Raw genomic sequence first — 21,526 nt, forward strand, 5'->3', positions numbered from 1 at the left:
CAGTTCTTTTGGCTAGAGAATTTCAGCAAAAATGTCCTTCCACTTTGCGTGTCTCCAGTGCCATAATTCCTCATCTTTCCAGAGCCGATTTCCCTTGTACCTCTGCCTTCTTCTGGTCTCCTGTTGAAATACCTCCTTTTTCCTAAAAATCTTGAAACAAATATTCATGTTTCCATTTTAATTCAAAGGAGTGGTGTTCATTTTTTTTCCCTCCTAATCCTTAGAGCCCCTATGTCTCACTGGCAAACAAAACTACCGAGACATGTCCTTTCTTGAAAAAAAGAATTAAAAATAATTCAAAATGTCATATTTTCCATGTTCAAAACCAAAGGGATTATAGCTTCGGGTTGGATAAAAGGCATTAGTGCTCTTTGCTAACGTGTGATTCTGAGATGTGCACTGTATGGATTACATCCGGTCCTTCCTAGCGAATCCTGCACCACAGAGCTGGAAGAAACCAGTGAAAATGTCTAGGCTAGGGGCTTCCAAATTAGAACTTTCTTGGGAAAAGAGTCCTACCTTCAAAGAATACCTAAGATGGCGTGCCAGTATATGAAACATCACAGCTACAGCCTGCTGATTGAAGTTGGGAAATGTGGGCAATGTCCTGCCCACCTGACCTCTCATTTGCTTTGGCAACAGGGCCCTTCAGAGCCGCTGAGGCCCTCTGAGAGTATGGTTAACGCACTGGTTGTCTCTGTCCCTCCAGAGCCCTCTTGTCCTGCCCCAGTGTCCCTGGCGCTGAGTTCAGTGGGCAGTCTTGCCGTCTCATCCCCAGGCGGGATTTGCCAGAAATGGGCACCCACAGGAATTCAGAACAAAGCAAGGTTAGGCTGCTCAGGCCCTGCAGAGGGTGGGTTGACTGCCTTCCTCTAGTACAAGGTTCCTCTGGAAGACTGGAAAGGGCAGGGAGCTGTCCCTGCTCTTACTAACCCCAGGGCACTGTGCTGAAGCTCACTGGTTGCCTCGAGGCTGCCCGGCTCTTAGCCTGCATTTCCTCTGTTACGCCGCTCCTCCAGTTACCCATTTTGAGTATGCCGTCTCTCTCTTGCCAGGACCCTGCCCAATAGATACGGTGTAAAATCTCAGACTGTGACCCTCTCCTTGCCCAATGCGTAAACTTTCATCCAAAACACATTTGTGGGGCAGACAGACTCTGAAAGAAGACTTCAGTGAGTCATGGCCCCTTGTTCTTCCCCTGGGTTTTGATTCTCACTTTCCTTCCTATTCTTTTAAAGAAACCTGGAAAGAAGCTAAAGAGCTAGATGTGCAACTGTCAGTCTGAGGCCAAGGGCAGTTGCACGCAGACCTCTCTGCCTGTGTTTAAATGACCCTCATCCTGCTGCTTGGCTGCCTGTATGTCCACGCTCCCATCTGGCTCTGTCTGCGCCCGAATGTAACCTTGAGAATGACTTTGAAGATCTGTTCAGGCTCTCTCTCCAACCCACTCACTGGCCCTGCTCTCTCCCAGATGTTTTCAAGTCCCCTGGGCGACCTTGTGTATCCTTCCTGGGATATTACTCAATCATGCTAGAACTGTCAGGCCACAGGGTCCCAGCCAGAACATGGCAAAATTATCCACGTGTCTGCTCTTTCTTTCCCCTGTGGAATCCCCCAGGCTTTAATGGAAATACTCCTTGACATCAAGGCAGACTCCAGTGTTTGTTGTTTTAATCAAATCTTGAACTTGACCACTTCTGATAAATCCTCAGTTATAGAATTGATATAAAATGTGGGACACTGGCCAGGTCCCAGAGTCAAGAGAAAGAGGGCCTCCTATTCTCTTCCAACATCTGAGTTTCTAAAGAAATTAAACAGTGTGAATGCTCGCTTCATTTTTCCTGATAGATAGAGGACTCCAGATGTGAGCTCATTGATAGTCTTGGTGTATGCTTCAGTATTTGTGCTTTTAATAGATATTGCAAGTGTGTTTAATGTGAAAATAGAAACCGAGGGCTCTTAAGAGAGCTTATTCAAAATCCTGCCAATTACTGAAGTCTACCAGACAAGAAGGAGCCACTTTTTTTTTTTTTTTTTTTGATACAAGGGGGAAAAACATTTCCACAAAAGTCTGGCCTTTTGTCTTTAAAAATATTCATCCCTTGGGTACTGAGTTACAATAGTAAATACATATGAAGCCATGTCACATTAAAAGCACAACCAAATTGTAGTACAATATTCAGGGCACTGATGTGTCACTGTAAAATGTATAGTGCCACCTAAAAATGTGTAATTGCTATGAAGAAACTGCCACTACCTCTGATTTTGTGGCTCAGTGTTTTTTTTGGTTTTCTGAGAACAGGTCATCTTTAAGTCAAAAATCACACAGAGCCAATGTGCTCTTCTGTGGAAGCTGTTTAGCTTTCGAAAGTTCTCATCACCTGGTTAAAAACATCTGAAGGCAAGAAATAGCCAAGAATCCATTGTAAGCCCCGAAGTAGGTTATTATTAGCCAAAAATGATCAAGTAAGTAACTTGGTCCCCCACCCTTGCCCAAACCAATCCTGAGCTGGCTTGGGGTCTGACCAACTGTTTCTGATCCCACAGTCTGAAGTAACTTTGTGGAAATGCAAAGGTCAAATTGTCCATAACCCTCTGCAGCTCCTAGTGAAGCTAAGAATTAAAAGTTGCTTAAACCTTTTTCCCATCGCCAGTTTTTCTTAAACATTAGCTCTGTTCCTTTTTTTATTTTTTATTTTCCCAACTCTGATTTGCAAAGAAAAGGGAGGCTTAGCCAACTGCAATTTCAAAGTATTGCCTCTTAGGTCCAGGCCAAGTGTGTAGACTTGATAGAATTCTGATTAATGTGTCTTATTACATTAATTTTTGGAAGAACCCAAAGGCATTTATTTCTCTTCTTCCTAGTACAGCTTGGCCTGCCAGAAGCATTTGTCCACTTAAAGAGCTAATATCTTCAGCTACCAACAACTGTGAAACTGAAAATCTATCGGAAGAGTTGGCTTCTTTAGATGTGCATAAGGCGCAGTACAAAATAGATATAGAACTTGGCTGAACTTTGCTTCATATTTGCCAATCAAAACTCATGAACCCACGCCAAGTTGGCTACAAAACCTCCTGCTTGGAGCCAGCACTAATTATGTCAACAAAGAAGTTCAAGTGTAGCCCCTGTGAAGTCCTGCACTTGCGGGCACAGGAATCAGTGTTCTGTGCGTAGGCAAACAGGCCGCACTCAGATGACTTCTGTCTTCTCCTGGCTTCCTCCTAAAAGTCCCAGGATCTCCTCAGGACCCAGACCTTTCTATTCCTCTGGGGAATGCTTCTCCACCCGCTGACTTGCATGCAAAGGGTCTCCAGGCATTCAAGTCACTGCCAGTGAAAAGGATTTCTGACGAAGCCAAGCCTTCGTATCATCATAGACAGTTTTCTTTATTAATGAGAAACTCTCATTAGGTCTTCCAGGGAGCCAACTTGAAGGGGACGTGTATTGTCCAGCACTTTTCTTGACCAACACTTGTGCAATGAAGTTGGAGTGGGCAGAGGGATGAATTGAGCCATGTTGCAGCCTGACAAGGGTCTCAGCCAACCTCATGGAGAGCTCTGGAAATAAAGGGCCTTGTAAGAGTGGGAACCCCCACTGGGCTAACATAGCCAGACCTTTACAGCCCTGCCTTGACCAGTCACTGGGTGGACTACCCCAGAAAGGACATGATCCTCCATAGTTCACGCACTCCTGGAGCAGTTGACAGCTGCAGGCCACAGGCCTTCCTGGAAGGGCGATCTGGGCCACACCCCCGTGTCCTCGGTCCTTGGAGCCCTCCCTGCCCTGTGCTCTGCGCCACCCCAGCCTTCCCTCAGCAGCACCTCCTCCAGCACACAGAGCTCTTCTTTAGGGCTCGTGCGAGCTATCCTGCAGCCCTTGCTGATCCGGACCTTGAAGTGGAGCAGGGAGCCCAGGAGCAAGCAGACCTGGGTTTGAGTGTTGTCCCTACCATGGAACTGGCTTACTGGTCTGCTCATTCACTGTCCAGGGCCTTAGTTTCTTCACCAAAATGGAGCCCATCATACTTAACTCCAAAGGTTGCTTCAGTCGAAGTGAGCACGTTGGCAGAAATTCACAAGCACAGAGAGAGGGATTCGAAGGTGGCAGCTGAGCATGTGGTTTAAGTATAGTTGGAAAGCTTGGGCTGGGAGCCTGGCTCCTTAGTTCAATGTTCCTGGATGAGTGACTGGATCTCTCTAAACCTCAGTGCCCTCAGCCCTAGAATGGAGGGCTGGCGTGAAGAATAAATGAAAATTGGAGCGGTGCACAGCTTGGTACTGCCTGTGGTCCCCCGTGCCCATCGCGCATTGCATGATGTGGATAAAATGAGAGTTCCTGTGGCCAGGATTCTCACCTGGCCCTGGTTGGCTAGCTCACTGCACACCTGTTGCACAGCAATACATGGCTGTTGACTCTATATAAAGAGCTCTGCCCAGTGCTCTGGGCATGACATGGTGGTAGGGCTGCAAGGCTGTAGGAGAGCAGCGCAGAGGCTGGAGTGGTGGCAGCCTTGAGGACAGAGGCCCAGAGGACGGCTGTGAGGGACAGCTATGCAGACAGAGGGGCCCAGAGGACAGCTGTGCAGGCAGAAGGGCCCAAAGACAGAGACCGGCTTGCTGCGCGCAGACTCGCTCTGAGTGAATGGGATTTTAGTGACTGACATGCCACCATGGAAGTAAAGTTGGGTATAACCCTTTCACCCCAAGAATGCTTTACTGTCATTTCTGTAGCCACATCGAATCCATAATGAACTTGCCTGAGGCTGAAACCCACCAGCAGGACACAGGACCATTCCCTCTTCTCCTGCCTGCCCACCCTCTCCCCGCCCTCTCCAGGCTCAGCCCACTCATCTGGCATCTTCTCGGCCTGATCTGGCTCCTGGGTGAAATGAGCCAGGCTTAGAAGGCCACTTGCGGTCATGAGTGAGCCAATGTACCACCATTGATTTCCATCATCAGTGTCTTCAGCCACCTTGGTGTGCCTGAGCGCCACGGCCTCCATCATTTTCACCCCTAAGGGAACCTTTGCAGGCAAACCACTCTGATGGTGATTCAGGGCTCAGGCCTTTGAATCAGGGAGCCTGGAACTCAGCCCTGGGTCTGCATCTTTCTGGGTACACAGGTCATTTATTTACCCCTCCTTTGGTACCAACAGCTGCTCAATGGGGGGGTGGTAATGTGGCAATGCGGAGGAAACAAAAATCAAGCACGTAATGTCTTTTTCTTAACTGGTGGCATTTACCATTCCTTGGACTCCCATGAGCACCTTCTGTGGACTTGGCATTGCAGTCAGCCCTCAGGATGCACAAAGGCCCAGTCCCTGCTGGCAGGAGACTTAAGCCTTCAGCTGCCTAAGCCCAGGTGCTGAGAGAACCAGGACAGTGACTGTCACCTGGAAGCGTTGATGCCAGAGAGCCTCGATGTGCACTGAGGGTGTGTTTTCGCATGGGTGACCTATAGCTCCGGACACCACAGACTTGCACGCCTAAGACCAGTGGAAGTGGTGCCATTGCTATGCTGGAAAAAATGGTGAAATCAGATAAGACCCAAGGGTATTTTGGGGGGACCCTTGGTATTCCCAAATCACTTTTCCATCCTTAAAAAAAAAATCTTCCAAGCTGGCAATCTTAGAAGTGCTACTTGACTCCATCCCTATTAGTAAAGTTAACTGCCAAGAAAATCCAGACAGTTTTTTGTGGGATCTGTGGGGCAGACTCTGGGTTAGTGTGCCCCCCTAAGATATGCCGAGAACCTCGGTGAATGTAAAAGTATCAGGCCTCTCCTCGAGATAGTGCCTCCTGTTTTAATACTGACCCTATTGCCTGTATGAGTTTTCTGGGCTGCCATAACGGATTACCATAAACTGGGTGGCTCAAAGTGATAGAAATGGACTGTCTCATGGTTCAGGAGGCCAGGAGTCTGCAGTCAAGGTGGTGGTGGCGTTCGTTCCTTCCTGAGGCCGTGGGTGAGAATCTGTTCAGGCATTGCTCCTTGTTTCTGGTGGTGGCTAGCAATCCTGGCCCTTTCTTGGGGTGTGGATGGATCCCTCCAGTTTCTGTATCCACCCTCATATCACCTTCATCTCTGTGTCCCTGTGTGCCCTTTTTAGTCTTTTATAAGAATACCAGTCACTGGGTTCAAGACCCACCCTAATCCAGTATGACTGCATCTTGATTCTTACCTTAATTATATCTGCAAAGACTCTATTCCTGAATCAGGCCACATTGTGCTACCCACCTGCCCACCTACCCCCTACCCCCGCGATGAGCCTCATTCCCACCTGATGAGCAGGTGAATAATAATGAAAGTGAGGAAACTGAGGCCCAGGCCTGTGAACTGACTTGGCCCTGGTCACACAGGCAGGTGCCGTCGCGGTGGGCTGGGAGCCGACTGAGCCAGTTAGGCCCGGCCTCTAGTTTAACCTCCCTTCACTCACTCACCCCTTGACTTCTCATTCTGAAAACTAAAAAACAAACAAAGTACATGAATTTCAGGATTGCAAAATGTTATGTTCCTTCCTTTGCCCCTCGTGTAATCCTAACAGTGCAGCTCCTAGAGGGTTATTCATTTCCAGGTATCTCAGGGTCAAGCCGAGGTGACCGGTGGTATTCTTATACCCACGAGTGTATATATGTTTATGGCTTTTAAAGTTACCTCCGGGAGGCACTGGGGTGTGTGGCATTTCACAGATGGGGAAAAGAGGCTTGAGGAAAGTAGGTTTTTCCCTGGTACTTAAACTCAAGTCTCTCTATTTCTAAAGCTGAACTGAGTCTTAGAGAAAATGCAAGGAAAGTAGCCCCCACAGCACCTGACAAAATAGATGCTCAGTTAAGTACCAGCTACGATTCAGACTTCTGAGTCCAAAGTATGCCATTCCCTCCAACTAGAATTTTAAATATTAAGCTCTCTTGAAATCCACTTGAACCAACTAAAATGTCCATCTGCACACAGCATTTTAAATATGTTAGAAATAAAGTCTTCAGAGTTTAGACATTTACAAGAACCACGAAGCCCGGTTTTCCGAATGAATGGCCTCTTGTTTTGAGTCTTCCCATCATTTTTCCCCCGAGAGGCGTTGCAGGGCCCAAGCCTCCTCTACACCTTCATTGTTGAACAGAACTTTGCAAATTTAAGTTGGGATCCAAGAAAATCAGAATGATGGGGGAGATTCTGAAGGAAGCCTGTTTTCTTCAAGGGTGAAGTCAAATTGAAAGGGAATCCTTAAAGGGAAGCCATTTGTACATTAAGAAGGAAAGAAAAAATGAGGTTTGTGAAAAGAAACGTCATCAGGGAGCTCTGTCTAAGCACAAGGACCTGGAGAAAGAGAAAAGGAGGCTTGCATGTTGTTTGTAAATTTGTGAATAAATTCTGTTAAAGTAATATTGGATTCATACTCAACTTGAAAAACAGGGAAAGGCCTTTTATTGCATGCTTAGAAGTTTGAATACACTTTCAGTAGCTCTTCGTTATCTCAAATTAAATCTTAAATTGAGCTTGTGGTTCTGTGAATTAATACTCCAGCCTTTCAGCCCTGCTGCTGAGGTCATTCAAATCTAATGGTGGAGGTGGTCACAGGGTCAGCCCTTGGTCGGTGCTGTATAGAAACGCCTTAATGATGCTGGCAGATGTTTGCATTCTGCAGCTGGGGTAGCCGGGCAGTGGGCAGCTAAGGCAGGGGAGGGACGTGATAATCACATTATTGTACCAACGGCCTGCGTGAATCAGAATCCCATGCCGTCCCACCATTGCACATTGAAGTGGTGGCGGTGGGGGGAGGGCAACTGCTTCTTAAAGCAGAAAGCTTTAAGAGACACTTCTAGTGCCTGAATATTCACCATGGTGACCCAGATCTCAGGGTGCCCCAGGAGAGGGGGTCACCTGTCTACATAGGTGCATATATCAATCTAGAGGTGTTCCATTCCTTTCATAGATGTTGAATAAAGGCCTCACCTGGGCCATAATAGACATTGTGAAACAGCTCCAGCCCCTGGTGTCATGGGGTGTACATAATGTACGCATACGTCTCAGCAAATGTGTGCACTTGAGGATGGCTGAGGGTATTGCTGGTATGAAATGCACAGAATGAGCACTTTTTCAGGAATTTCTTCACTTTGTTATTTCTCTCACTGCTTCAGTCCCCCTGTCTCTTTCAGTGGAAGTAGTCACCATCAAGCACTTTTAATGGGCCAGATACAGAGCCAGGTGTCTTAAATCTTTCACTTCCTTCCCCCCTTAGGACTAGCTAGCCAGGTTCAAGCGGTTCCCCCACACCACCTCCCCACTTTACAGATGGTGGAAGGGAAGTTGGAGAGCCTGTGGGGAAGTTTTCTCAGGGGATCTGACCCCAGGTCTCTCTGGGGGGCCTGCCGCAGATTTATCTGCAAACCACAGAAGCATCAAAAGGGTAAATGAATAAAGAACTGAGTGGCTGGTCCTCTGGAACATCATCTTTGCCTGTGATTGCTGAGCCTGGGTGAGCACTGGCAGTGTGCAGGGTCTGTGGGAGGAGCTTTGCACACACTTGCATCGGGACAGCCTTTGGAGGGGGAGCATGATGGCCAAGCCCATTTTTGATTGAGGATAGAAAAGGTCAGTGGCATAAACTCAAGAAGAAAGTGGTAGGGCTGAGGTTTATGTGACCCCAGGGCCAGGAGCATTGTCGCTAAGACCCTCTTTTATGCCCCACATTTTTCCCCAAAGCAACCCCAGCTCCATTTCTAGTAGGGAGACCCCCAGACTACAGGTGCCGTCTAGCAGAACCGGGTAGATCCCACGTCTGCCGGCCCAAGCTGTTATTCCAGGACAGGAGTCAGGCACATGGTGTGTCCTTGTTGGGAGGGGGCTCTGGATGGGTTTCTGTATGGGACCAAGGGGGCTGGGATTGCTGACAGGATGGGGGACAGAGCTGCAGTGCAAACTGCATGAGGAGAAGTTAGCTCCGGTGTCAATAGGTGCAAATTGTTGCAGGCAGTGGCATCTAGGAGCCCTGGTGTCTCTCTCAGCTCCTCAGGTGGGAAGGCCTTAATGACACCCCTGCCAAGAGTAGAGGCGGCCAGTGACAGTAGGGAGGAGGGCTGCCACCTGGGCCCTGGGGACACCTAAGGCTCGCCTCCTGCTCCCTGTCACAGTGGCACAGATGATGACAGTAAGAGCAGCCTGCAGAGAGAGGAGCGTTGGTCCAGAGGCTGGTCAGGTCCAGGATGCAAAGTAGGAAATCTATAGATCTAAATTTAGATCAGGCTGCTCTCAGCCTTGCCGAGCAGCACCCCCAGTGTTTTTAGCATCCACCCCCCCATCTCCGTGCTTCTGTACCCCCAAAGCATTCCACCATCGCTTCTCTTCCTTCATACTTGTTTCCTGGTTCCTGTCCTGACAAGGCCCCACGTGCCCGTTTCTGTCTGTCCATCCATAAAATGAGTTCGGGTCCGAGGAAAGAGCAGTGACTTGCTGCCATTCAGGAGCAGTGGGCACCCACAGCCATCGCGCCTGGAGCGCAGCGGATGCTCACTCGGGCCAGTTACAGATCCAGGAGGAGAGTTTAGCTGTATCAAAGCCTATTTTATCTTGGACTTTCCTTCTCCTTGGTTCTATTTCCGGGTCTGGCAGACCTACTGAGGGTCACGGGATCAACATCACACTAGAACCAAGGTCCTCAAACTCAGTATGCTCGGGGATTACTTGGGGGCCAGTTCTCAGACCTCATGTCAATGATTCTGTAAAATTTAGTTGATTCAGGATGGGACCCAAGAATCTGCATGTTTAACCAGCAGCACAGTGGCCCTGATGCCCGAGGTACATAGAATTACATCTTAAGCAAATTTGGCTTGGAGCAAGGGTCAGCCAATGTGGCCTGTGGGCCAAACCCAGCTGCCTGCCTGTTTTTTAAATAAACTGTTATCGGAACCCAGCCTTACCTAATTGTCTAGCTTGTGTCTATGGCTGCTTTTGAGCCAAAAGAGCAGAATTGAGTAGTTCCCACAGAGATTGACCAACCCTAACCACAATATTTAGTATTTTGCTCTTGATAGGAAAAGTTTGCCAAGCCGTAGTCTCTAGGATTTTCTAGAGGCCCAGGGGGCAGTCCCTGGAACTGCGTAAAGTCACCCTGCCTTTAGCCTGTACCGGACTCTGTGCCAGTGGCTATGGAATCAGGTCTCATCCAGTCCCCCCACAGGTTAGTAGAGAGCTGCTATCCTCCCGTTCGTAAGGAAATTGAGACTCGGAGAGGTTGGAAGCATCCCAAGGCCCCCACAGTGGGTGAGGACTGGGGCCAGGGGCAGAGCCCCCAATTCCAGAGCCCCTCTTCCCACCAGCATCTTTCTTTGGGGAGTTTCATAAACAAAACCAGTGGCACCAGAGCGCCCCGGGTGCCCCAAAGCACCATCTGACATGCGCAGTTGGCAGAGGTGAAAGGGCGTGGGGTCTGGGGCTTGCTCTAAAATACTTCAGCAGCAGCAGAAATAACAACCAAACGAGGATGGCTCAGGGGAATGAAGGAAAGAAAGGAGGAAGGGGAAAGGAGGGGCCAAAGCTTTTGCATCCAGGTGATAGGCATATGGTGTCGTATTATTTTCTCTCTTCTTATGCATGTTTGGAATTTCCTCAATAAATGTATCTCTGTCTATATGCGTGTGTGAGTCTATTATAAATGTATAATTTTAATGTCTACTTGCTCCTAAGCAAGTAGCACAGGCTGACGGTTTCTTTCTCTCCTCCCGGCTCACTCTCTTTCTCTCTCACTGACTTATATGTCTCCCACCCCTGTGCCCTTTCTGTTTTGTTTTTTTCTTCATTAAGAAAATGGTAACATCTATCTGACTTATTTGCATGGCTTCCTGAAGAGGCCTGAAAATTAGAGTAAGCAAATTACCCATTACCCAGGAAGCCCCGGGCACCCCCACCCAGAAGATTCCCGGCATCTTCTTTCACCTCCAGGAGGTGTTCTCCAAGGTCACTAAATTAAGCCTTCAGACAATCGAAAAATTGAATCTCAGTACATCTATTTTCCTAACGAAATCTCCGCAGCGCGGATTGGGGCTGACAGGTGCAGCCACACAGCTTTCTGGGCTGTTCAGGTCGATTTGGCCGAGCGGGACGGCATCAGCTTGTATTGGAGGGAACATCTGAACAGCTCCGGGCCCCCTGGGAGTCAGAGAGCTCCTTGCCTCCTTGCCAGAGCAAATGACTATTTCTGTCGTTGGTTCTCTGAGCTCCTTTCCTTCTCCTCCTCCAGCCCATCCTCACCACCTGCAGCCGCCAGGTCAGGCACCTCTTCTTCAATTATGTATCGAAAAGGCCATTGCAATCACTGCAAATGCATTTAGGAGTATCTGGAAGCCACGGTCTTTTAGAGGACACTAGTGACATGGCAGTGGTCACAGTCCACATCAGAGGAGGGGTGGGGAAGAGGGCAGGTGCGGGGTGTAGTACTGAGAGTGAAGTGAGATGGAGGGGCCTTGCTTCAGGACCCCCAGTCATTGCAGCTGCCACAGCCTGGCAGAGGGGCTTGCAGAGGTGGGACCCGCCAGGATGTGGGCTCTGACCTCGGAGGTCACGTGCCCTGTCCAGCCTCTGTGTCCTCATCTACAAGCTGCGTCGTAGCCAGGGCTCTCCACAGAGAACTCAGCTGGGTTGTGGGATACGACCTGAAGGAAATAGCCTCCATGAGCTTCCGAGATTTATCTTGAAAGTTCCAGGGGAAGTTTGCATTCTACCCAAAGTATCTGTGTTCATGGACTTGTAAAAGTGATATTTTAATTTGCTCAGTTGTGAATAAAACCAATGCTTCAGGCAGATCACTGAGTTTACGGTTTCTATGGGTCAGAAATGAGGGAGTGGGATAGATAGGTGGTTCTGGCTCAGGGTCTCTCACAAGTTGCTGCCAGGCTGTTGGCTTTGAATATCCACTGGCACCCCATCTGGGAGCACATGGCCCATGTCTCCAACTGCACAGTGCCAGCATTGATGGCTTGACAACTGGAGGCAGGCTGCTCGCTTGTCGGGACTGAGGCCTTAAACAGGTCACTTAACCTTCTCTTCTTGAATTTTTTCTTCATTTAAAGAGGAAATCACAGAGTGATCACAGTGCTGTCTACATTTTTAAGAGTATTGAGAGAATCAAAGAAGATAATTCTTATAATTAAGATAATAATTATAATTCTATATACTCTTAACGATGAATGTTAGCAAAAATAGTGATTACTACTATCCAGAAGCTTCTAATGAGCACCTGTCTGTGGCACTCCATGCCAGCCCCTAGAATGGAATCTCCTAGAAGGTGGAGAAACTGGGAGGGCTGGGGAAAACACTTGGCAGGTCCTAACATTACTGGTTCCTATATAATTTTTGTCTTTTGAATGGCCTTCCTCTTTTTTTGTTTTCAATGATAGCTATTTGTGTTCCTTCTGTCCATTTCTCCTGGATTCATATATTCATTACTAGGTCTTTGTAGTAGTTGTCTATGGCCGCCTTACAAATTAGCCCAAAACTTCATGGCTTTAAACAGTGAACACTTAGTATCTTATAGTTCCTGTGGGTCAGAAATGAGAGAGTAGCTTGGATAGGTGGTTCTGGCTCAGGGTCTCTCATGAAGTTGCAGCTGAGCTGTTGGCTGGTGCTGCAGTCTCTAAAGGCTTGACAGACTGGAGGTGTCCCCTCCAAGATGGTGTATCTGCTCAGCTTTTGGCAGAAGACCTCCCTTCCTCATTGTGTGGGCCTCTCCGTAGGGCTGCTTGAGCAGCCTCACAATATGGCAGCTGACCCAGAGAATGACATATGCAGAGGGGGTGCAAGGGGGAAGCTGTAGTGCCCGTTCAACATTAGTGTTGGACATTATACACCATCAAGCCCTGTATCTTCAGCCACATTCTCTTTGTTGGGAACTAGCCACTAAAGGCCATCCTGAAGGAGAGGGGGACCCAGTGCCACCATTTGAAGGAAGAGCTAGCAAAGGGCTTGTGGGTGTATTTTGCCACTCACAATCTGCCATGTCAGGATACCCTGGCTCTCTTGGACATCTGATTGATTCACTGGTTCAGGCCTTGGCAAAGGCATGGGGTGGGGGTCGGGGGGAAAATACAACCACTCCTTCCTTCCAAGTCAGAAAAGTCATCATCTTTTCTGGACTGGAGAGTCCAGAAAATGCAGAGGAATGCATTTGTCACGGTGGAGTCCGGAAGCCAGCGGGTGAGGGGGTGGAGGAGGTAACTTCAGAGGGGGTCTTGTTCTCCCTCCCGCCTGCTCCTCAGAGAACTTCTCCAAAGACAGATTGCATCCATTCATAATCATTACAACAGTGAGTGGTTTTTGAACTCGCCAATTTTATTTGTGTATTTTCCTCCCTGAGAGCAAGACGCATGCCTTGATGAATCGCTACTTTGGACAGTGTGGTAGGTCTTCAGCTGCATGTTGGTGAGACATAGGGCAACACGGTGACTGCGGCCAGCGTTTTCTTATTTGTTTACACCGACCCTCAACTCATGCCCTTTCCCATACATGCTTCTTCCTCCGGTGTAGCCATGAGTCTCTCTTGCCCTTAGGGGTCTGGCCACTCCCCCTGCTCCCTCTGTTTCCTCTTCCTCCTCATTCTTTATTTCAAAGAAAGGAAATGGGCTACAGTATCTACAACATGCAACAAGGACCCACGGTAATTATAACGTGCCTAGGCTCTCTGCTCCTGTGTCTGATTTTCCGTACGTTCTCTCGTCCCCTTACCACACATGGGATCCTTTCTTCCATGTACTGCTGGCATGTGTGTAAGAATCTTGAACATTTGCATGGTGCTTAGCGCTCTCACAGCAATTTACTAAGCATCGTTACCTCAATGCCTCTTCTGTGAAGTTGGGTCTGCTTATACCCATTTTGCAGATGAGGGAACTCAGGCTTGAGATAATCCAGCAAGTTATCCAGAATCACACAGCTCAGAAGTCAAAAAGGTGGCCCCCCAGCCAGGGTCTGCTGGCTCATAAATGTCATGTTTTTCCCACCATTCCATACAGGCAGAATAGAAATTCTTTGAGGCCAAGCATCGTGTCTCAGTTTGCTTTGTGCCCCTTTGACTCTTGCCTTGGTGTGTTGCACATAATAGAAACTTGGGACATTTCAGGTGAATGAGTGAATGAATGAAGCCATCGACCAAATCAAAATGCAGCTCACACATACATCCATGTGTGTCAGATAAGGATCATGGAGCCGGGAAGACACTGTGGCCTGAATAACAACAGGATGCAAACACTTCCCTCTGTTCATAAATCACGAAAATCAGCATGGTCTCTGCTGATCTGGGCCTGAGCTGGGCCTGTGCATTGTGGTAGCAAACACTGAGGGGCCCCTAAGGCCGATCTGGGAGGGCATCTGCATCAGACACGGCCCGGTGCTAAGGCTGCAGAATACTTAAATAAGGGGTTAATTTATAAAGTGAGCCACAGGAAAGTTGCCAGGATCGCTGTGCGTGTGTCTCATAAATCGGCACAAATTGAATCTAGCTTTCTGTGCCTGTCAGCTGCTAGGTAAACCAAAATTTATTGAGAGGTGTATAGGTTGCCATCCAAAGAAGCATTGTAGATGAGCAAAGTGTAACCTCAGGAGTAAACAAGGTCTGAAGGCTGGCCATACAAGGGTCTGAACTGTGAAATCCCCCATAGTTGAGGATTCAGAAGTACAGCCTAGTTTGTCGCAGTTGGAGACAGTGTTCCAGGAATCCTTGTTTTATACCTGAACACTCCACTGACTCCTTAACAGACTAAAGCATTTTGTATCCTGCACAGAGGAATGGAATGGTGGAGATACAGACAACAAAGAGTGTTAACTTTGGTATTTTGCCTTTGTCAGATTATTAGACTAGTTGATTCAGAACCAAAAATATTGCACACAATATAACTATGATGCTTTAGTTTTATTATTATAATGATTTTATAATAATCATGTATGTACACGGCTTTAGTCTGAGCAATTGTAATAGTAGTTCTGTTTATCGAAGGCCTACGATGAACCACCCACTGTGCTGAGGATTTTACAAATCTTATTTCCAGTCTTTTCAAGGACTCTTTCCTTTCAGGAGTTCTGGAGGTTGAGATGAGTGAAGCCCCACAAATGGGGCCCAAGGATCTTCAGCTGTGCATGGATTTGAATCCAGGGCATCTCACTTTGAAAGCTATGTTTTCCATTTTTTCTTTTTTTCCTCCCCCCCCATGATCCAACATTGCCTCTCATTATCATAGTGGTCTTCTCATTTTATAGAAAACAATTGCCAGCATTCTGGTAAAATGTCTTTGCCTAAATATATCATTTAATATTTTAGCCTCACTTTTATTCTTTTAGCTACAACATCCCAAAGGGTGTACAGAATGCCCTAATAGTAAATAGAAGCTCTAAACGTACATACTGATAACTGTGAAGTCCTTGTAAAGGGAACCAGCCACAAAAACGACTTTAAAAGGCAAGCATCCTTTAAAATAAAGTGTCCGCTATCTTATTAAGGAAACAGTAGTGTGGTGAATAGGGAGAAGGTTCAGCTGCGGTAGACGCACTATGGAATCAAAGAATCGGAACATTTAAGAATATTCACTCAATTATTCATACATGGATCAGTTCAGGATCTTACAGTAGCCCTTTTAAATAGACCAGTTATTATGACTGCATTATAGCAAGGAAGAAACAGAGAGGTTAAGTGACTTTTCTGAGAACACACAGCAGTTCCAGAATTCATCCTTCATTAGTTTGACCTCATGAAGAGGTGGGCAGGCTGGGCCAGAAAGAGAAAGTAAAATGAAAAAAAAAGAAAATATTGTCAGGAGACATTTAGACAAATCCCTTTGACCTCTTTTAGTAAGAAAAGAGGCAAAATTTGAATCTCAAATAATTCAGAATACCTTTGTTTTGTTTTTTCTGACTTTTCGTGAGGTTGGGGGTCCCATATACATCCTCAGATACATTTGAGACTAATAAGAAGACATAAAATTGTGTGACCACCTAAGCTGCCACTTCTTCAAAGCCTTATTTTTCTCGTTCCTTCAGTGTATTTTAACTCCAGAATACACTGTGACATGAAAATGGTGTATTTAGATTGTTCTATCGATTTGTTGAAAAAGTGACCTTGTGTGTACACATGAAAATGAAGAGTTCTTTAGACTGCCTGTCCTCTTCTTTGTAAGGACGTGTGCCCAACGGTGGTTAGCGTGCATTCGCTTCAGACTAGGCTTACTCAGGCTTTACCCAGACTGAGCCCCCAGGGAGGGCTTCTTGTGAGGCTGCGACATGTGGCCTGTGTGAGGATACCTGGCAGAGGGCAGGTGTGGCGCTGAAATCACGTGTCCCATTTGCAAAAGCCGAAGGCCCTGGCCGGAGGTGGGAGCTGTCTTTGCAATTTGGACAATGGCTACTACTGGGCTGAATTCTCCTTTTCCTAATTTGTGTGTACTGCCACACTCCCCCCGAATTGACAGCAGCCACTACTCTAGGAAGAGGGGACCCCACTTTGGTGCTTTCAGACACCTCTGCCCATGCCATCCATGCTCAAGTCCCGGATGTGGACTGGAAGGGAGGGAATGAGTGTCATGGAGCCCAGGCACTTCCCAGGGCCTTGCAAATGCAGTGCCTCGTGTCTTCCTCCGAGCAGCCCTTGAAGCGACTGGCATTAGGCCATTTGCCAAGTCCAGACAGGGAGATGCAGGGAGACTGTAGCAGCCACCTAAGGTCAAGAAGCAGATAAGTGGAAGAGAGGAGGCTGGGACCCAGGATGTTTTATCTAAATTCAGGTCTACTTAATTATTCTGGACACCCGAAGCCCCTGGAGTTTAGATTCCTAATCATAGGACTGAGATGAAATAGAATTTCTTCGTGTAAGGAGCCAGGCAGTACACTGCCCTTTGCCAAGAGGACTTTTTCACAGAGCCAGGGGTTAGCAGAAAGAGGGTAAAGGTGGACGGTGAGGTGCAGTGGCAAAGAGGAAGCGGGGAGTAGACGCCCTTCTCCAGGACGTGGAAGCGGCTTCTTCATCCCACACTATGGAAACCAGAGCCCGGTTCCATGAACCTGAAGTTCCAGAGTCGCAGATTGCCCTGTGCTGCTTAGGGACAGGGAGAAGATGCCGAATAAAAGAAACAGCACGGGGAAACTTTAAAAATGGTTAGCTGTATGTAAATGGCTTTTATTATAACTGCTAGGCTGAACTGGAAGACTTGAGCTGTGTAAAATGTCACTTGCTCTTATCACGGTTCATGGAGATTACCTTTCAACATGAGTTTCATTTTCATTTCTTCCAGCACTTGGAGAAGAGAGAGCGAGGCAGTGGCTCCTTTATTTCCTGATCCTCGCCAGCACCTGGCTTCTTCCTCTGTGTTTTGTGTCATTCTGTATGATACTGCATCAAGGCGATTCATCGCAGTGCTTGAACCAAAAGCAATTTAAGTAAAAAATGGACAAATATGGATGTCATTTCTAAGGCTCGTTCAAAGGCCTTTGACATCCCTCAAAGCCTGAGCACTCCTCAGGAGTAGATGCCTTTTTTTCTTTCTTTCCCCCAGCAAGGCAAGATTAGAGATTTCATACAGGCCGCTTAGTGAGGCATCCGCATGGTTCTTGTCTAGAAACCATTTCTTGGGGAAGCGGGTATTTCGTATTATATACTGAGAAGGAGAAAGAGGAAAAGACTGAGTGATTAGAAACCCAAGTGAGTTCAGATTTATTATTTTGATTGATGTGCAGGAATAATAGCCCCGCGTATCGCCTCTTTGGGCAGATCACACGTGGGCATGGCGTGACAAGCAATACATTTGATTTAGTTAATTTTCATAATCGCTCTGCTCATTTGTAAATACGAGGGCAACTGTTATGGTCCCCATTTTACAGGTGAAAAAACTGAGTCTCAGACCTGCTCAAGGGCACAAAAGTGGGGAAATCCACTAGATGTGGCTCCCTTTTCTATGGTATACTCTAGTTTCAAGAACGGTGACAAACACTGGAAGCCCGAAGTCCTGTTTTGGCTGCAAGGTTTTCCCTCTGTGTCCGGGGTTGTTGGGAAGGTGGGTGACTGGTGGCTGGGGAGCCTCCTTGCCGAACTCCCAGGGCCATGCTGAGGAAGCTAGCTCTTCACGATATGTGGGCGGTGGGGAAGCACAGGGAAGCTACCAGGTTGCTGCAGGGCGACTTCAGTCACGCCACAAGGCAGGCCCCACGGCCTCGGAAGGGCAGGCTGGTCCAGTGCTTAGAAGGTGGAGTGACAGAATTCAGTGACGGAAAACCTGGCAAAGACAAGACAGAAACAGTCCCCAGACCACACGGGGGCAAGGAGCACATCTCAAGAGAAGAGGAGCCTTTAGCCAATGCTAGAGATGGAATTGTAGAGATGACTCAGGAAATAACTAAAACAGTGTGGCTTACACACACACACACACACACACACACACACACACACACACATGCACACACATAGTATTTTCTTTGGCTGCAAAGGAACTATAGGGGAATGAAATGAAATCAGTCCCAAAAGGTTCTATATTATATTATGCCATTTACCTAGTATTCTTGAAATGACTAAAGTACAGACATAGAGAGCAGATCAGTGACTGTCTAGGGGTTAAGAACGAACAGTAGTGCATGGACAGTGGGGAAAGCAACAGAGAGTCAGTCATATGTGGGTAGGACCCTGGCCAGATGTGGTCTGTATCTGGCAACATCAGTTTCCTGGCTATGAGATCCTAATGTATTGTCCTGTTCATACCTATAGAATGGAGAGGCTTAAAATGTGGTTACACGTTGTCTATTTCTACGCTTGGTTACATCCAACCTTTGCAGCTTCTCAGAGAGGTCTGAAGGCTGTGTTTAAACCTGCTGGTTTGGCATTGATTTTGATGAAAGGACAGTGATGAGGTCCCCCTGCAAGGGGCTGAGGAGCTGCACATAAGGAATGGATGCATCTTATGTGTAGAGCTGCAATCTCTTTCCCCCTTTCTCGTGCTAATAGGTGTTAAGATTTTGCAATAAATATTACTTATGGCTGTTAATTGAACTGCGTCCCGGATTGTCAGTACATGTTTGTTTTCTCATTTTCATTTCTCTGAGTTCTCATGGTTATGGGGAGAGAGGATGGGGATTAAGGTTAGATTGGGATGGGGATGGATTCTGATGTGTCATCTCCATCCCTGGTTCGTGTTCCTGACAAATGACCTGTTTGTCTGGGGACAATAAAATGGAGCGGAGAAAAGGCGAGGAGTCATTGTGAAAAAACCGACCTCCCAATACCACCCCCACTCCTACCACGGTGCCCTGAGATCATTTCTCCAAGGGCCTTTACATCCAGGCTGCCTGGAGTGACCCCCCAATCCTGCTAGCTACCCTCAAGGCAAGTAAGAGCAGCAAACCTATAATTTCTGTCTATTTATTGCCACTTACTAGCTGAGTGACTTGGACAAATTCCTCCATTTTCTGATCCTTCATTCCCTTACCTTTCTGAGGTTCAATTTATTCTTCAATGGAGCTAAGAAGTTACTGGGTGTTAAGAAGTTCAAATGAGTTGACACAAGTGAATGTGCTTTGCAAATAGATGGTTGCATCCAAGAGTAAGTTCTCATCATTAAGGGATGGAAAGAATTCCCATCGCTAATCCTGACTGTACACATTCCTAGCATTGTGACGCTGAGCAAAGTCTTGAACCTCTCTGTGCCTTGTTTTTCTCATTGCTGGTTCTTATTTTGAAGAGAGATTGTTATGTGGACCAGGTGAGAGAAGGTGTGATGCCTAATGCACAGTAAGGACTCAGTACGTGTTTGGTTGGCTATTCGATAGTCCTCAAAACAGTTGATGCAAAAGAGCTCATGGCTGTTCAGTTTGATCATAACTGAAAGGGATGGCGGCATGGCATGGTACCACTGTTAATGAGGCTTATTAGCAAGTTTTTCTAGGAAGCCCATGGTTTATATTTTGCAGTGTTCATATCTGCATGAGCAGGACTCTGGCACAGTGAGTGGGCCAGTCCTGAAGCTCACTGACGTAGTGCTTCTCCTCCGTCGTGTGTGCACCAATCACCAGGGCCTCCAAGATCTTGCTAAATGCCAAATCTGGTTTTGAAGGTCTTGAGTGATGCCTGAAAATCTGTGTTTCTTACAGACCAATGAGCTCCCAGGTGATGCCAGTGTTGTGGGCTAAGGACCACACTTGAAGTAGCAGAGGCCTAGATGTAGGTACCTTTTGGAAACTGGTGAGGGCATTTTTGATGGCCTCTGGCATTTTAGTGCTTGCAGTCCGTAAATCCATCCTGCGATGCTGTGGACAGTCCAGTGCAATGAAGAAGTGCCCACATCCTGGTAGCATGCGCCTGTAGATGTTCATGTCGGTGAAAAACCTGTTTGCAGTAATCTGAGGTCAGAAATAACTCTGCTTTGTACAGAAACACAGTGTGTACTAAATCTCCTAGAAATGCAAGGACCTTCTAAATTGAGGGAAGATTGTCCTGTGTTTTGTTCAGACCTTTACCAAGATTTGGTCACCATCCTGTACATCATACCATGCCTCCTCTAGTAGTTGGGCCACCATCACATGCAACTGGTCTACTTGTAAAGCTGCTGCATTTGTGGTGGTTAAATAATGGTGCACTGGACTGCCTTCTGGCTGCTCATGAGAGCAGATTTGGCCCATATCTTCGGAAATCTGATTACCATGATGTCATATCAGTAGCTTGAAACTGCCTGTGATGAGAGTATTTACACCACAGAAATTGACAAACACTGCTAATGTGTGTGTGTGTGTGTGTGTGTGTGTGTGTGTGTGTGTGTGTGTGTGTGTGTTTCTTTCCAGAGAACTGGTCTACCAATACTACACTATGTCTCTATAAATTATATATTTAGCCCTTACTGCAAAATGCCAAACGTGAAGAGAACATATCAACAAAATTCTGGTGAATTCTGATTTATGTTTCTTGAGTCCAGACCTGCAAGCAGGTGCAAACATTTGACTGCTTCATTAAGGGCCTCTGAGATAATCTTGTCCAAGCAGTTAGTTACCTTTTAAAATGCATGCATATTATTTTACAATTATTTTTTTTTCTTTGTTATATTTTATAGTTAGGACATTATATTACTTTTTTGTTAATTATGTGTGTGGGTAGGTTATGTTATTCATTAATTTCATTTCAGGGCCTTAATAAAGAGTTATAAAATATTTCTTTTAAAATGAGGGGCCTTAGATGGCTGGGCCTGAGGAGCCCTGTATAATTATTTGCCAGGCAGGGCCTGCAGACACGTGCGAGGCCCCGCTCTTCTTCTGGGGAAAAGGGAGGTCAGAGTCACATTCTAAAGTCAAGTTGGAATCAGCATCTTCCCTCCCCGGTGCCCGGGAAAGTGTGTTTTAATCTGGGATTGGAGTGTGCAGCAGTGCGTCTCAAAAAGTCACGCAAGGGGAGCTCATTCAAAACAAATTCAGCAATCCAGGCACTGAGGAGGAAGAGGCCAAAGCTGGAAATGGGGGGAACAGGATCTAAGACAATTGGAAAAGGTGCATATAAAACACACGAAGGGATGAAGACAGGCTTAAA

At 47.0% G+C, this 21,526-nt stretch overlaps 1 protein-coding gene across 2 annotated transcripts in view; it reads left to right on the forward strand.

The window, feature by feature from the left end:
- WWOX (WW domain containing oxidoreductase) overlaps positions 1 to 21,526 on the forward strand; it is a 901,165-nt gene that overhangs the window by 577,855 nt on the left and 301,784 nt on the right. Inside the window, exon 9 of one of the 2 annotated variants that reach the window (XM_073226547.1) lies at positions 17,262 to 20,753. The exons of the other annotated variant lie outside the window; for it this stretch is intronic. Coding sequence (XP_073082648.1) covers positions 17,262 to 17,306 — 45 coding nt within the window. The 3' untranslated portion in view covers positions 17,307 to 20,753. Of the gene's footprint in view, positions 1 to 17,261; positions 20,754 to 21,526 lie in introns of those variants that run through there. 2 annotated transcript variants of the gene reach the window in all.

Source organism: Manis javanica, chromosome 17 (assembly GCF_040802235.1).
Source record: "Manis javanica isolate MJ-LG chromosome 17, MJ_LKY, whole genome shotgun sequence".
Taxonomy (NCBI): Eukaryota; Metazoa; Chordata; class Mammalia; order Pholidota; family Manidae; genus Manis; species Manis javanica.